The 14,668-nt window shown below is 38.5% G+C and overlaps 1 protein-coding gene across 3 annotated transcripts in view; it reads right to left on the bottom strand.

Moving 5' to 3' along the window:
- Positions 1-14,668, bottom strand: part of WAPL (WAPL cohesin release factor) — an 85,736-nt gene that overhangs the window by 32,463 nt on the left and 38,605 nt on the right. For 2 of the 3 annotated variants that reach the window (XM_050803812.1, XM_050803813.1), the window contains exons 5-8: positions 4,331-4,426; positions 3,071-3,223; positions 2,669-2,805; positions 1,456-1,567 (exon numbers count right to left, since the gene is read on the bottom strand). In XM_050803812.1, coding sequence (XP_050659769.1) covers positions 1,456-1,567; positions 2,669-2,805; positions 3,071-3,223; positions 4,331-4,426 — 498 coding nt within the window. The remainder of the gene's footprint in view (positions 1-1,455; positions 1,568-2,668; positions 2,806-3,070; positions 3,224-4,330; positions 4,427-14,668) is intronic. The other variant, XM_050803814.1, reaches the window with a different exon arrangement.

Here is a 14,668-nt window from a genome sequence, read left to right as displayed (position 1 = left end):
AACTCCTGGGCTCAAGAGATCCTCCCACCTTAAGTCTCCAGAGTAGCTGGGACTTATAAATGCACACCACCTTGCCTAGCGACAAACTAACTTCTTTTAAGACAGAATTTTGCTCTGTCTCCCAGGCTGGAGTGCAGTGGTACGACCTTGGATCACTGCAACCTCTGTGTCCCAGGTTCAAGCGATTCTCCTGCCTCAGCCTCCCGAGCAGCTGGGACTACAGGTGCATGCCACCACACCTGGCTAATTTTTATATTTTTAGTAGAGTCAGTGTTTCATCATGTTGGCCAGGCTGGTCTCAAGCTCCTGACCTCAAGTGATCCACCTGCCTCAGCCTCCCAAAGTGCTGAGATTATAGGTGTGAGTCACCGTGCCTAGCTAACGAACTAACTTCTTAGTGCTCACTTTTTCTCCATTATTATTTTGTATCTGCTACAACTGAGTAAAGGAGTTATGCTCACTCAGGGTTAAGTGCATTACTTTAGGTTTCCTAAGATGCAGGTTTTTGGGGTTTTTTTTGAGAAGGAGTCTCGCTCTGTCGCCCAGACTAGAGTGTAGTGGTGCAATCTCGGCTCACTGCAACCTCCACCTCCCAGGTTCAAGCAATTATCCTGCCTCAACCTCCCAAGTAGCTGGGATTACAGGTGCCCGCCACCATACCCAGCTAATTTTTTGTATTTTTAGTAGAGTTGGGGTTTTGCCATGTTGGCCAGGCTGATCTCAAACTCCTAACCTGAGGTGATTCGCCCACTCTGGCCTCCCAAAGTGCTGGGATTACAGGCATGAGCCACTGCACCCAGCCCAGAAGATGCAGTATTAAATTATTTATCGCCTAACCTGTATTTAGAACATAATTTCTTTAACAAAAATACAGTAAGGCCATCTCAAAATACTACTAATGATAATAATTAGCAATGATGGTTACTCTCTTCTAATTTTGGAAAATGTTAAACCTAATAACTTTTGTTATTATGTTTATTATTAAGCAAAAGCATCAAAGGCAAGGAAAATGAAGAATTTATTCCTTATCACAATGAGGCCATGTTCCAGATTCAACACTGGACAAAAACGTTTCTAAAAAATTAGGGCTGCATTTTCGAACCAGTTTTTTTCCATTCATTAGTATCAAATAATATTAAAAGATTCTTCTCAGTGCTTTCTGATTATAGAGAAAATCATGCTTACAGAATTCAGTATCAATATACTACGTTAGCTAAGATAACAAAATACAATTTTAACAATATAAAATGACAAATTAAGAAAAAATGTTTTCATGAGAAAATAAGTATTAAGCAAAAACTTCTGGCCATAAGCACTACAAATTTAGCAAATAAAATGAACTCAATCTGTAATTAGGATATATTTATAGACTATTCAGTGAAGATATTTTTTGATAGCCAAATAGACTAGTAGTTTTCAATATAAGGCTTCTCAATCTCGGAAACTTAAAAATACCTGATGGTGCTGGGAATCATCCAAGGTTTTAAAGACCATTGCTACCATCCCATGTGCTCTCAGGTGCATTCGAAAACTGGGCATGGCACATTTAGTAGCCAAGCTAATAACACTACAAGAAAATAGAGTAGGTTAGGGGGACTGGAAACAGCTAGTACATTAGTTTTTAGTTTGTGTAATACCAAAACCAGCAAATAGGAAGGGGGTAAAAGGGTCAAAGCACTGCCCATACATGATCACAATATAAAAACCATAGGCAAAACACACTATTAAAAACATACTGATGCCTAGTGCATGATTAGGTATACTGTATTTTAAAAAAATAACGTAACTGTCTTCAGTGTATTCCTTACATTACTACTACCATTAAAAGCTTAAAATCTGAACTGCCTTTCATAATACTTCTGATAAAAATTATAATTATATTTGACTGGATATACTACAAATGACTGAAAAATTCAATCAAAATTATAGTATTCAATCAATCCATTAGGAAATACAAAAGATCATCTTTTTATTTTGAGCATTTGGGTGCAAATGTAAGCACTCAGATCACAATATGCTTAAATAAATCTAATTTATTACTTAAACATCAGAGGTAAAAAGAACTTAAAATATCTTTTTAAAAAGTTATTTACTTTATTTCTTTCTGCTATTTTTTTCTTTCTTTTTTTGGAGACAGGGCCTCACCTCACTCTATCACCCAGGCTGGAGTGCAATGGCATGATCACAGGCTCAAACCACCCTGTCACCTGAGCCTCCCAAGTAGCTAGAACTACAGGCATATGCCACCATGACTCGTTAATTTTTTATTTTTTGTAGACATGGGGTCTCACTATGTTGCCCAAGGTGGTCTCAAACTCTTGGACACACACGATCCTCCCAACTTGGCTTCCCAAAATGCTGGGATTATAGGTATGAGCCACCATACAGGACAAAAAGATGCTTTAGCATAATGCTTTTTTTTTTTTTTTTAAGCACTTGAAAACTGAAGCCTATGCTATGCTAAAAAAGGCTCTCACCACCCAGCTTTCCCTCTATCATGTAGAATCAAATTCTTTCTAAAGAAATGGATAGCATTTTAACATATCACTGGCTATATATACTCCCCATCATAACAAAATAAAAAATGTTTGGCTTTTTGGACAACATCTAGTTGAAAAAATTTAATATGGCATGCACATAATTATAAAATATACAAATAAGATCTTACCTAAGGCAACGTGTGTTTAGAGGCTGAGTGCTCTTTAAGCCACTTAACAAGTACTCAATGTCATCAGTGAACTCTTGATTTTCACCAAATTCTACGACATCATTGAAGTGCTTCACGTGCTGAACAACAGTATATAACTGCCAAGAAAAAAAAAGTTCACCCCTTTTTAACTAGGAACTAGCATATTTAAAACAATGGGCTCACTGTACTTTTACATAAGTGCATAAAATAGTTCCTTAGATGGCAACAAAAATATTTTTAGAACAATGATGGTAGGACAAAAGAAGTTTGTGGTTCAAAACTGAGTATCAGTATACTGATACTTGTTGAAGATATTAAAAGGCTAAATGTTACATACAAAAATCTATCAACATGCAGTAAACACTGTATATGGCTGCTTACTTCTTTGTCTTCTCGTCTGCATTTCAGTGCAGTAACTATATCTTGGTAGGGCTGAGTAGGTATTGTCACAGTTTTTATCACTTTGGATGGTGGCGCAGGAGCCTTAAAAACTCCATCATCTTTTTGATTTGGTTCCTTTGAAGACAGCCTCACCTATTAATAAAGGTATTAAATTAGTTGTTCTAAATAAATATATAAAAATAGGAACATCTCATCTATCTGGCAAATTCAGCTTCCAAAAAAAGTAAATAAAGCTTTTCAAAAAGCGGGGAGCAGGGAGGCCTCTCAAAGGTCTTTAGAAATACTTTGAATTCCATGCACTAACAGGTAAGACATATGTCTGTCTGCACACAGAAGAACCACTCAAGGATTCCTTCTGGTCTTTTTTAAACTTTTTATTTCACAATTTGTCGTTTGTCTCTAGTACCATTAGAAAGACTAAAGAACCACAATTGCATGCAAAAATAGCTTTTATAAGCAGAAAGGGACAGGACAGAAAAACTAGACAGAATCAAAAGAATTTTAATAGCACAAGAGTGTGAAGTAGTTTAGGGTAGAAACAAATAGCTATAACAGAAGCATGCTATATTACTACTAATATGCAAAATGATTTCTTTATACTATCGAAAGGAGTCTAATCAGTTTAAGAAAACAGGTAACTGTACATTATACTTTAGAAAGACTTTGTCCCCAAATTTCTTGTTGTTATAAAGAACTAATTTACTTGATAACTCCAGATGAGTGAAGCTTTACTGTTAACCTAGAAATCATGTATGATATTACCAGTCATTCTGGAGAAAGTAAGTTGCTAAGAATCTTTTTCCTAATGTTTTGGATTGAAAAGTATTACTGGAATACAGGAAGAGATTTGCCTCTGAAAAGCAAATTAAGCACTGAAAGCCACTTAGAAATATATACAGGATGTAATATACAATATAGCTCTTATACAAACATCAAATATGGACAATCTTGCTCTTAAACACTAAATACTATAAATTCCATGAAATGTGGATCATGAGTAACAAGAGCCTTATTTTTTATGGCTTTCATTGTTTAACCTAGCACTAGAATTTCTGCTATCTTATTGACAATCCTCGGTTTTCCAATGAATTAAACTGAAACTACTAAGTTTCAGTAAAGAAGGCCAAAATAAACCGTTAAATAGAAAAGTCAAAGATTTACAAATTATGAATTAAAAGAGTTATTGTTTAAAGTACAGCTTATTAAAAAACACAAAATAAATAAGTACAGTTCACTTACTGTGACACTCTGAGGTTTTACTACTGGTGGCCCAGGCAGTTCTTCTGAATCTGGATGATTCCAATGTCTGGCATTATATACAGCTTTTGTGGGTGACTAGAGAAATGAGAGAAAGATCAACTGCTTCCATCCTTATAAAAGACTCTCAATAAACTAAAAATCATAAAGAATAATTTATATGCATAAACATGTCCTAGAAACAGCAGGATGGATACTGGGAATAGTCCCACGATAGTTCCTATTCTCATGTCTATGGCAAACATAATCTCTGTAGTACTAGGTCACAAAATCAGTAACTACGCTCTGTGCAACTATGACTAACCAAGAAAAGATGGCACTTGAAAGTAAACCTAGGCCAGACACAGTGGCTCATGCCTGTAATCCTAGCACTTTGGGAGGCCAAGGCGGGTCACTTGAGGTCAGGAGTTTGAGACGAGCCTGGCCAACATAGTGAAACCCCGTCTCTACTAAAAATTAAAAAAATTAGCTGGGCATGGTGGCAGGCGTCTGTAATCCCAGGTACTTGGGAGGCTGGGGCAGGAGAATCACCTGAACCCGGAGGCAGAGGTTGCAGTGAGCTGAGACTGAGTCACTGCACTCCAGCCTGGGTAACAGAGTGAGATTCCGTCTCAAAAAAAAAAAATAGTAAACCTCTTTCTAGGCTTACTGACTAAGTAATCAACACATTTAACTCAACATGGGCTGGGCATGCTGGCTCATGCCTGTAATTCCAACACTTTGGGAGAGTGAGGCAGGAGGATCACTTTGAGCCCAGGAGTTCAAGACCAACCTAGGTGACAAAGCAAGACCCCATCTCAAAAAAATTTAAAAATAGTAATGATGATAATAATAATAGTTCAACGTGTTCTGTAGTAAAACATTATTCTTCCTACTACCAATTCATGCCTCACAACATTCCAACAATGGGAATCCAGCAGTTTATGACAGATAATGCACTCATTTAAAGCAAACCACTGCAGTCAGATGTGTGCCACCACTCAAGAGTTCTCAAATTTTATCAAGGTAAATACAATACATATACCACATATTCCAAGATACAGTGGGATCCAAGAAAGTACCATGTAAAAACATACATGATTTCTGCAGCAAAATGTCACACTAAGCAGGACAAGGATGTAAAGTCCCTCACATCAATTCAGGTTATTGTGCTGCCCCATCAATTTACTTAAACTTATAGAGGGGGATTTTCAGTTTTAACACAGAATTTCAGAACTGAGAATAAATGACAGTAAACCTACAAAATCAAATCAAGTAAAAGAACAAAACCCTCACTTTCAAGAGAAAACTGCATAATTACAACGACTGACAAGATAGAAAGGTCACATCTCATTCTATCCTCTACAAATGTGATGTTAAATTATGTTTTGAACTTCAAAGAAATGGTTTGGTCAAATTAGAGATTTTCTCTTATGCAACTAATCTTATTTTCAGTACAACACAAAAATAAGAAGACAAGTGGAAAACCGTACTTCAAGACCGTCAAAAAATCTACATTAAAAAACTTATCTCCCCTTCCTAGCTGCAATGAAGCAACATAATTAGCATTAAGCATTAGTGTGAACTAATGGTTAGCTTTTTACATATTATCTTTAACAAAGTAGAAAAACTCTTATTTGTATTGTGTATACAAACCCATCATTCTTATATGCCAGGTTTCCATAACATGATGCAGCATTAGCAATCTGAAACAATTTATGCACTCATGCAATGACTTGATCTGGCTTCCTGAGACACAACACATAAAGTGGACTGAACATAAATTTTAAAACCTACCTCTCTATTCCTTCCATTCTTTTCAAAGACCAACTATATAACTTGTGTGCTAGTTATGGATCCCTGATTTGAACTACCTTTAGTACCTCAAGCATACTCAGAGTCCAGGCTTTGGTAACAACAGCCTTTTGGCAAGAACGAGTGCCTCAAAGCTCACGCATTTTACTTCTTTTTAAAAAGCACTGACTGGGATAGGCAGAGTGGCTCGTGCTGGTAATTGCAGCATCCCTCTAGGCTGAGGCAGGAAAATCACTTGAAGCCAGGAGTTCAAGACCAGCCTGGGCAAGAAAGCAAGACCCTGTTCTTTACAAAAAATAAAATTAAAGAAATTAAAGAAACAAAAAGAGAAATTATTTTTTAAAAAGCAATGACTACAGGTAATAATCTAGTTACCTAGTTCCACAGCCAACAAAATACTAGGGCGGCTCAAAGTTCTAAATTAAAACACTGTAAGAGTGCCTGAAAGAATAGGTGCTGCTGGCTGTGGTGGCTCACACCTATAATCCCAGCACTTTGGGAGGCCGAGGCGGGTGGATCACCTGAGGTCAGGAGTTTGAGACCAGTCTGGCCAACAGGATGAAACCCCGTCTCTACTAAAAATACAAAAAACAGCCGGGCATGGTGGTGAGCACCTGTAGTCCCAGCTACTCAGGAGGCTGAGGCGGGAAAATCGGTTGACCCCGGAAGGCAGAGGTTGCAGTGAGCCAAGATTGCGCCACTGCACTCCAGCCTAGGCGACAAAGTGAGACTCTGTCTTTAAAAAAAAAAAAGAAAAAAGTGCTTTGTAAGTATTAAATATTATTAATAATTGTTATGTGATGATGTGCTGCTCAGTTTAAGTCTAACACATTCATAAGAAAATAGAAATATATAGCCTAACTACCTAATAAATATGATAAACAAATGGAATAACTGATGTGTCCATTCATCTCAAAAGTCCTTGAAGCATGACAGCATAGAGAATAACTGAATATTTATATTAAAAGGTCATATTAAAGGAACTATTGGTTATGCTGCTGAACAAGGCAATTCAGTAACACTATTAGTTTTAAAGCTTTTGATGTTTTACCATTTTAATACTAATAAGCAATCTAAAGGAAGTAGTCCCATCAGAACTTTTTCTTGACTTTTATTTCAAAGTCTTACAAGATTAATATAGGGTTTATTACGGGAGGAGGGATATTGAAGACACATCTTACTAACTAAAAATTAAAATAAGTAATATCTGTGTAAGGCTAACATACACGCACAGCAGAGAGGGGAAGAAACAGGGAAAGACAGAAAAGGAACACTGACTGAGCTCTTTACATCATTCCAAAACAGTATAATAATTCCACATGCTCCCAAGTGAATTGTGTATGTAAAGCACACAACAGTGGTATGTCACATGCTAATTTCACTTAATGAAAGTGATTGTGTGTGTACAAAATATGTAAAAATATCATATAGCAATAAACTTTCCATGGAAAATCAAAAGTCACCCTTACCATTTAGCAACCTAGCTAAATGTTAACAGAGTCATTCTGATTGCACCACCAGGATTGTCTTTAATCTTCTTAATTTTATTCTTGTTTGAAAAGCAGATAAAGGGCCAGGCGCAGTGGCTCATGTCTGTAATCTCAGCATTTTGGGAGGCCAAGGCAGGTGGATCACCTGAGGTCAGTAGTTCGAGAGCAGCCTGACCAACATGGTGAAGCCCCATCTCTACTAAATACAAAAAATTAGCCGGGTGTGGTGGCAGGCACTGTAGTCCCAGCTACTTGGGAGGCTGAGGCAGGAGAATCGCTTGAACCCAGAAGGTGGAGGCTGCAGTGAGTCAGGATCGCTCCATTACACTCCAGCCTGGGCAACAAAAAAGCAGATACAGGCCGGGCATAGTGGCTCACGCCTGTAATCCTAGCACTTTGGGAGGCCGAGGCAGACAGATCAGGAGTTTGAGGTCAGGAGTTTGAAACCAGCCAGGCCAACATGGTAAAACCCCGTCTCTACTAAAAATATTTTTTAAATTAGCCAGGTGTGGTGGTAGGTGCCTGTAATCCCCACTACTCAGGAGGCTAAGGAAGGAGAATTGCTTGAACCTGGGAGGCAGAGGTTGCTGTGAACTGAGATTGTGCCATTGAACTCCACGCTGAGCAACAAGAGTGAAACTCTGTCTCAAAAAAAAGAAAAGAAAAGAAAGCAAAGCAAAGTAGATACAGCATATAAACCCAATTCCTAAACTTTTTTCTGTGTTAAAAAATATACATATTGTGGCTAGGCATGGTGGCTCTCGCCTATAATCCCAGCAAGTTGGGAGGCCAAGGGAGACAGATGTCTTAAGCCCAGGAGTTTGAGACAGCCTGTGCAACACGATGAAACTCGGTCTTTACAAAAAAATACAAAAATTAGCTGGGCATGATGGCACATGCCTGTGGTCCCAGCTACTCAAGAGGTTGAGGTGGGAGGATCACCTCCTGAGTCCAGGAAGTGGAGGCTGCAGTGAGCCAAGATCACACCACTGCACTCCAGCCTGGGTGACAGAGCAAGATCCTGTATTCAAAAAAAAAAAAAAAGGGTGGATTCTGTTTGCTAGGTAAATTAATGAGAAAAATACTTAGAACAAAATAAGCAAAAAGTTCATAATAATAAACTAACATTCTAAATATTCAGATCCATTTTAGCATATTTCAATACTAGTAGTAATCTTAAATATATTATTCTTTTATATTCAGTGCTCCAAGGGCATAAGAAAGAAAAACCTCAAATGTGACATTCCATTAAAGCTAAGGAAAAAATATTCCAGTGACAAACTGATGGGGCATTTCTCCATGAGAGATAATATAGCTTCTATAAAAACAATGGACAAAAATGGGTTTTTACAGTAACACCACAAAGGTTGCTGTTAACCGACTGGATTACTGAATCACAACTATAAATCAGAGGAAAAGGCCACGTATGGTGGCTCGTGTCTGTAATCCCAGCACTTTGGGAGGCTGAGGTGGGCAGATCACTTGAGGTCCGGAGACCAGCCTGCCCAACATAGTGAAACTCCATCTCTACTAAAAATACAAAAAAATTAGCTGGGTGTGGTGGTACTCGTCTGTAATCCCAGCTACTCCAGGAGGCTAAGGAAGGAGAATCACTTGAGCCTTGGGAGATGAAGGTTGCAGTGAACCAAGACTGTACCACTGCACTCCAGTCTGGATGACAGAGTTACACTCCATTTCAAAAAAAAAAGTGACAACATTATGTTATCCCCCACTCACTGGGCTGTGTCATAAAAGGAGGAAAAAAAGGAATGGGTTTGGTTTGGTTTGGTTTTTGAGACAAAGTTTCGCTCTTGTTGCCCAGGGTGGAGTGCAATGGTGCAACCTCGGCTCACTGTAACCTCAGCTCACTGCGACCTCCGCCTCGAGGGTTCAAGTGATTCTCCCGCCTCAGCCTCCCGAGTAGCTGGGATTACAAACGCCCGCCACCACACCCGGCTAATTTTTGTATTTTTAGTAGAGACGGGGTTTTGCCATGTTGGCCAGGCTGGTCTGGAACTCCTGATCTCAGGTGATCCACCCGCCTCGGTCTCCCAAGTGCTGGGATTACTGGCGTGAACCACCACGCCTGGCCAAAAAAAGGAATGTTTTTAAGCCATAAATACTTTATAAACAACAAGAGCAAATTTATTTATACGTTTCAAAAACTATGTGCTATATGAAGACAAAAATAGTAAGCTGATCAGAATTCACCCAGACTTACCCACCCAAGGATATCACCAGTAATTTAATCAATCAGCATGAAGTAGAACTAAATGAACTCTGAAGAAGTACTGCAATGCATAACTGTGTGTGTATGTATGCACAGTACTTTACTGGCAATTCAAAAGGGGGAAGTAGAAAAAACAATTTGGATCTGGATTGTCAAAAATTTCTTTAAAGGATTTGTATAAAAGACAATTGGAATCAGAAGCAGGAAGAAGAAAAGTCTTACAAAGAATCTTTCAGCTCTTTACAACTTCCTTTTAAGCATAATAATACACAAAAAACATAACACATGTTAAATATTCAGAGTATTGAATTATTTGAAGGAAGACTACAGAAACTCCTAAATTAAAACCAACAGTGTCTGTACTATCAAGAACTAGAAATTGTAATATTCAATATGAAACACTGTGCAGAAATCTAATCCACAGCTAATAGGGAGAAATAAAACTGCAAAGTCTTTCTTCTTTGCCTGAATCAATTGCGTACTACAGGTAGTAATGACTTTTAAAAAGACAGCTGCCATTTTTATGAAGAAATTGTCAATTCCTGTCTTCATGAAGAATGATGCACACCACTACTGTGAGTATAACTTCAAAGCTTAATTGGTAGCCACGGTTTTATTAAAAGTAGGTAACTGTCACTTCAGAATATCACCAGGAAATAGCATAACTTGGTTGTAAGTTCTAAAAAGTTCGTGCAAAAAAACATAAAATGCAGTAGTTGGCATTTTGTGAGAACATAACTTAGCCTATAATTCAACAATTAAAAACCAAGACACTAGTATGAGAGCCATGACCACAATCAGCTAAAATAACAGTTCTCACAACTAAAAATACCATTAAATATTGTTGACAAGTTGTATTAGAAAGATGATTATCAAATTTAGAAATAAAAAAACAGAAGCTGTAAATATCTTGAGACACCACCACCTGTGATTCGAGAATATCCATTCTCCCCTTCATTTTCCTTTAAGAACATTTAGCTGGACACATGCTCACACAGATTTCTCAATATCTTGATGCTTGCATGGGCATGTGACTAAGCTCATGTCAATGAAGTGTGAAGAGAAGTGAGGTACACCTTCTGGGGTCGTGGCTTCTAGGGATGGTTCACTGCCCTCCCTTCTAGCTCCTTTATCTTAATCAACAGTCTAGAAAAGGTAGAACACCACCACACAAGGGAAACCTGAGTCCCCTACACTGCAGCAATTTGAAAATTGTCCAGAGATAAACAACCAGAGACTGGTAAGCCAGAGAAAAATAAGCTATCTATTAAAAACTAATTTGTGATTTCTTTTACAACATCTGAACCAAATCCTAAGCGCCACCTTTGAACAACAGTAAATTGAGATTAGAAACAAATAATAACAGGACATGCTGAAAATATAAAATTTTGCCAATACTGGATGTGGGTAAACTATGCACATACAACATTAAAAAGAAACAATGTAAAAGATATAAACAGTCAACATGTAAGGAGGAAGACAGAAACTAAAGAAAAAAAATCTAAAACCAACTTTTTAGAATTATAAAAATATATACTGAGGAAGATCTATATGAACTGATATAGAGTGATTTCCAAGAAATATTACTAAATTTTAAAGGAGAGACAGTGCAAAACAGAACATATAGATGCTACTTTTTACGTAAGAAAAAAAAATTTTTTTTTGAGATGGAGTTTTGCTCTTGTTGCCCAGGCTGGAGTACAATGGCGCGATCTTGGCTCGCTGCAAACTCCACCTCCTGGATTCATGCGATTCTCCTGCCTCAGCCTCCCGAGTAGCTGGGATTACAGGCAAGTACTACCACGCCCAGCTAATTTTGTATTTTTAGTAGAGACGGAGTTTCTCCATGTTGGTCAGGCTGGTCTCGAACTCCTGACCTCAGGTATCTGCCCGATTTGGCCTCCCAAAGTGCTGGGATTACAGACATGAGGCACTGTGCCCAGCTGAAAAATTTTAGTTTATTTTTATATAAAAAAGAAACACAGAAAAAAAAAAGGCAGAAAACAATAAAATTGGTTCCCTACAAGGGTGGGTGACAGACTGGAACAGATCTCAGACAAAGTGACCTCATTAAACTTACCTTTTTATATAGTTTTGACTTTTATAATGCTGTACATATTTGAAAAAAAAAAAAAAGGTAAGAATGGAAACACAAAACCCCAACACTTAAAGCAAACCAGAACAAAGAAACCTACTCATATTTCACATGGACAGCAAATACTGTGAAGAGAAGCCAGACAAACAACCCAAAGCACTGACCAATCAAAGAGGCAGGCAGGCAGAAATAATCCCAAGTAATTTGTGAACACATTATTTGACTTTATACCCTCAATCTTTGGCAGGATGGAGGAGGGTAAGTACAGAATTGCCAAACAATTCCTGAAAATTTTTGTAAATTTACTTATTGTAGTGTAATGGGCAAAGCAATTCCGTACCTATTTAGATATATTACAGGTTGAGTAAAGGTGTTGCTGTTGTTCACTGTGAAAAAGACATAAGGCCAGAAAGAACCCTGGGCTCTCACTGTGAAAAAGACAGAAGACAAGAAATAATCCTGTGAGGATGCGCTGATACTGAAGGTATCAGTGTGAATTCATAATTTCTAGATAACTTATGTGCATAGGCATGAATCCACATATACATGTGAAGGTATATTTGTATGTGAATGTATGTGAATATATATGTATATATGTAATATATGTATATGTGCATGTTTCCTATGCCTGTTTGCTAAAAGGGCCAAGTAGCAAAGGACACACCGAGGGCCCATTATCATAATCTCTAATACCATTCTCCACTAAAGAGAATCATTACTCCTCAGAGAATGGACTTGATCCCAAGGCTACAGCTGACCAGGTATAAGATGAACCTGGAACACTGTATTACACCAGGAAGAAAGAAGTTTTCATAGAATGATGGGGACATGGCAGAGGAACCAAACAGCCAGCTTGATGAGGCTCTACTAGCCAAATTAGGACAAATTTAGGCCCCGAATAATTAAGTACAGTAACAGATTATAAACCATTGGGGAAAAAGTAGGGATTCACTAAAGTCAAATTCATAGGAATGAAGAGTAGGAAGGTGGCTGCCAGGGGCTGGCAGGTAGGGGAAATGGGATTTTGGTCAAAGGGTAGAAACTTCCCATTATAAAATGATTAGGTTCTGGAGATCTGACTTATAGCATGGTAACTACAGTTAATAATAATGTACTTTACAGAGTCATGTACCACATAACAAGGTTTCGGTCAATTACAAACTGCATATATAACGGTCCCATAAGATTTTAATGGAGCTGAAAAATTCCTAATGCTTAGTGACATCTTAGCACAAAACATTAGGTGAGTATTTGTGGTGATGCTTTCATCAACGAACCTACTGCACTGCCAGTCCTATAAGAGTATGGCACATACAGGCCAGGTGTGGTGGCTCACACCTGTAATCCTAGCACTTTGGGAGGCCAAGGTGGGTGGATCACCTGAGGTTGGGAGTTCGAGACCAGCCTGACCAACATGGAAAAACCCCGCCTCTACTAAAAATACAAAATTGGCCAGGCGTGGAGGTGCATGCCTGTAATCCCAGCTACTCAGGAGGCTGAGGCAGGAGAATCGCTTGAACCTGGGAGGCAGAGGTTGTGGTGAGCCAAGATCACACCATTGCACTCCAGCCCGGGCAATAAGGGCAAAAACTCCCATCTCATTTAAAAAAAAAAGTATAGCACATACAATTAGATACAGTAACACCTGACAATGAATGACTATCAACAATAACATAGGTACTGGTTTATGTATTTACTATACTTTTAACCATTTTAGAGTATTATCCATCTACTTGTAAAACAAAAAAAAGTTCACGGTAAAACCGCTTCAGACAGCTCCTTCAAGAGTTATTCCAGAAGGCTGGCATCATAGGAGATGACAGCTCCACGTATGTTAGTGCCCCTTGAAGAACTTCCAGTGGGACAAGATGTGGAGGTGGAAGACTGTTAGAATGATGACTTTCACTCTGGATAGGCCTAGGCTAGTGTATCTTAGTTTTAAACAAAAAATGTTTTTTTGGTGGGTTTTTTTTTTTTTTTGAGGCAGTCTCGCTCTGTTGTCCAGGCTGGAGTACAATGGCGTGATCCTGGCTCCTGCCACCATGCTTGGCTAATTGTATTTTTAGTAGAGATGGGGATTCACCATGTTGGCCAGACTGGCCTCAAACTCCTGACCTTAGGTGACCCACCTGCCTCAACCTCCCCCAAGTGCTGTGATTAGAGGCGTGAGCCACCGCACCCAGGCAACAAAAAAACTTTTACAGCAAAATTAAAAATAATTTTAAAAATAGAAAAAAGTTTACGGAATAAAGATATAAAGAATGAAAATATTTTTGTACAGTAGTACAGTGTTTGTTTTAAGCTAAGTGTTACTAACAATAGCCAGAAAGTTTTAAACAAATTAAAACGTTTATAATGTTAAAAAGTTACAGTAAGCTGGCTGGCCACAGTGGCTCACATCTGTAATCCCAGCACTTTGGAAGGCCAAGTGGGTAGGATCACTTGAGCCCAGGAGTTCAAGACCAGCCTGGACAACATGACGAAACCCCACCTCTACAAAAAATACAAAATCAGCAGGGTGTGGTGGTGTCCACCTGTAGTCCCAGCTACTAGGGAGGCTGAGGTGGGGGGGTCAATTGAGCCCAGTAGGTAAAGGCTGCAATGAACAGCATTCACACCACTGCACTCCAACCTAGGTGATAGGAGATTGTCTCAAAACAAAAAGCAAAAAGAACAAAACAAGCCATTACAGTAAGCTAAGGTTAATTTAT

This window comes from Macaca thibetana, chromosome 9 (genome assembly GCF_024542745.1).
Source record: "Macaca thibetana thibetana isolate TM-01 chromosome 9, ASM2454274v1, whole genome shotgun sequence".
NCBI lineage: Eukaryota > Metazoa > Chordata > Mammalia > Primates > Cercopithecidae > Macaca > Macaca thibetana.
The sequence above is the reverse complement of the archived record's forward strand: the minus strand, read 5'-3'. Positions and strand labels throughout refer to the sequence as shown.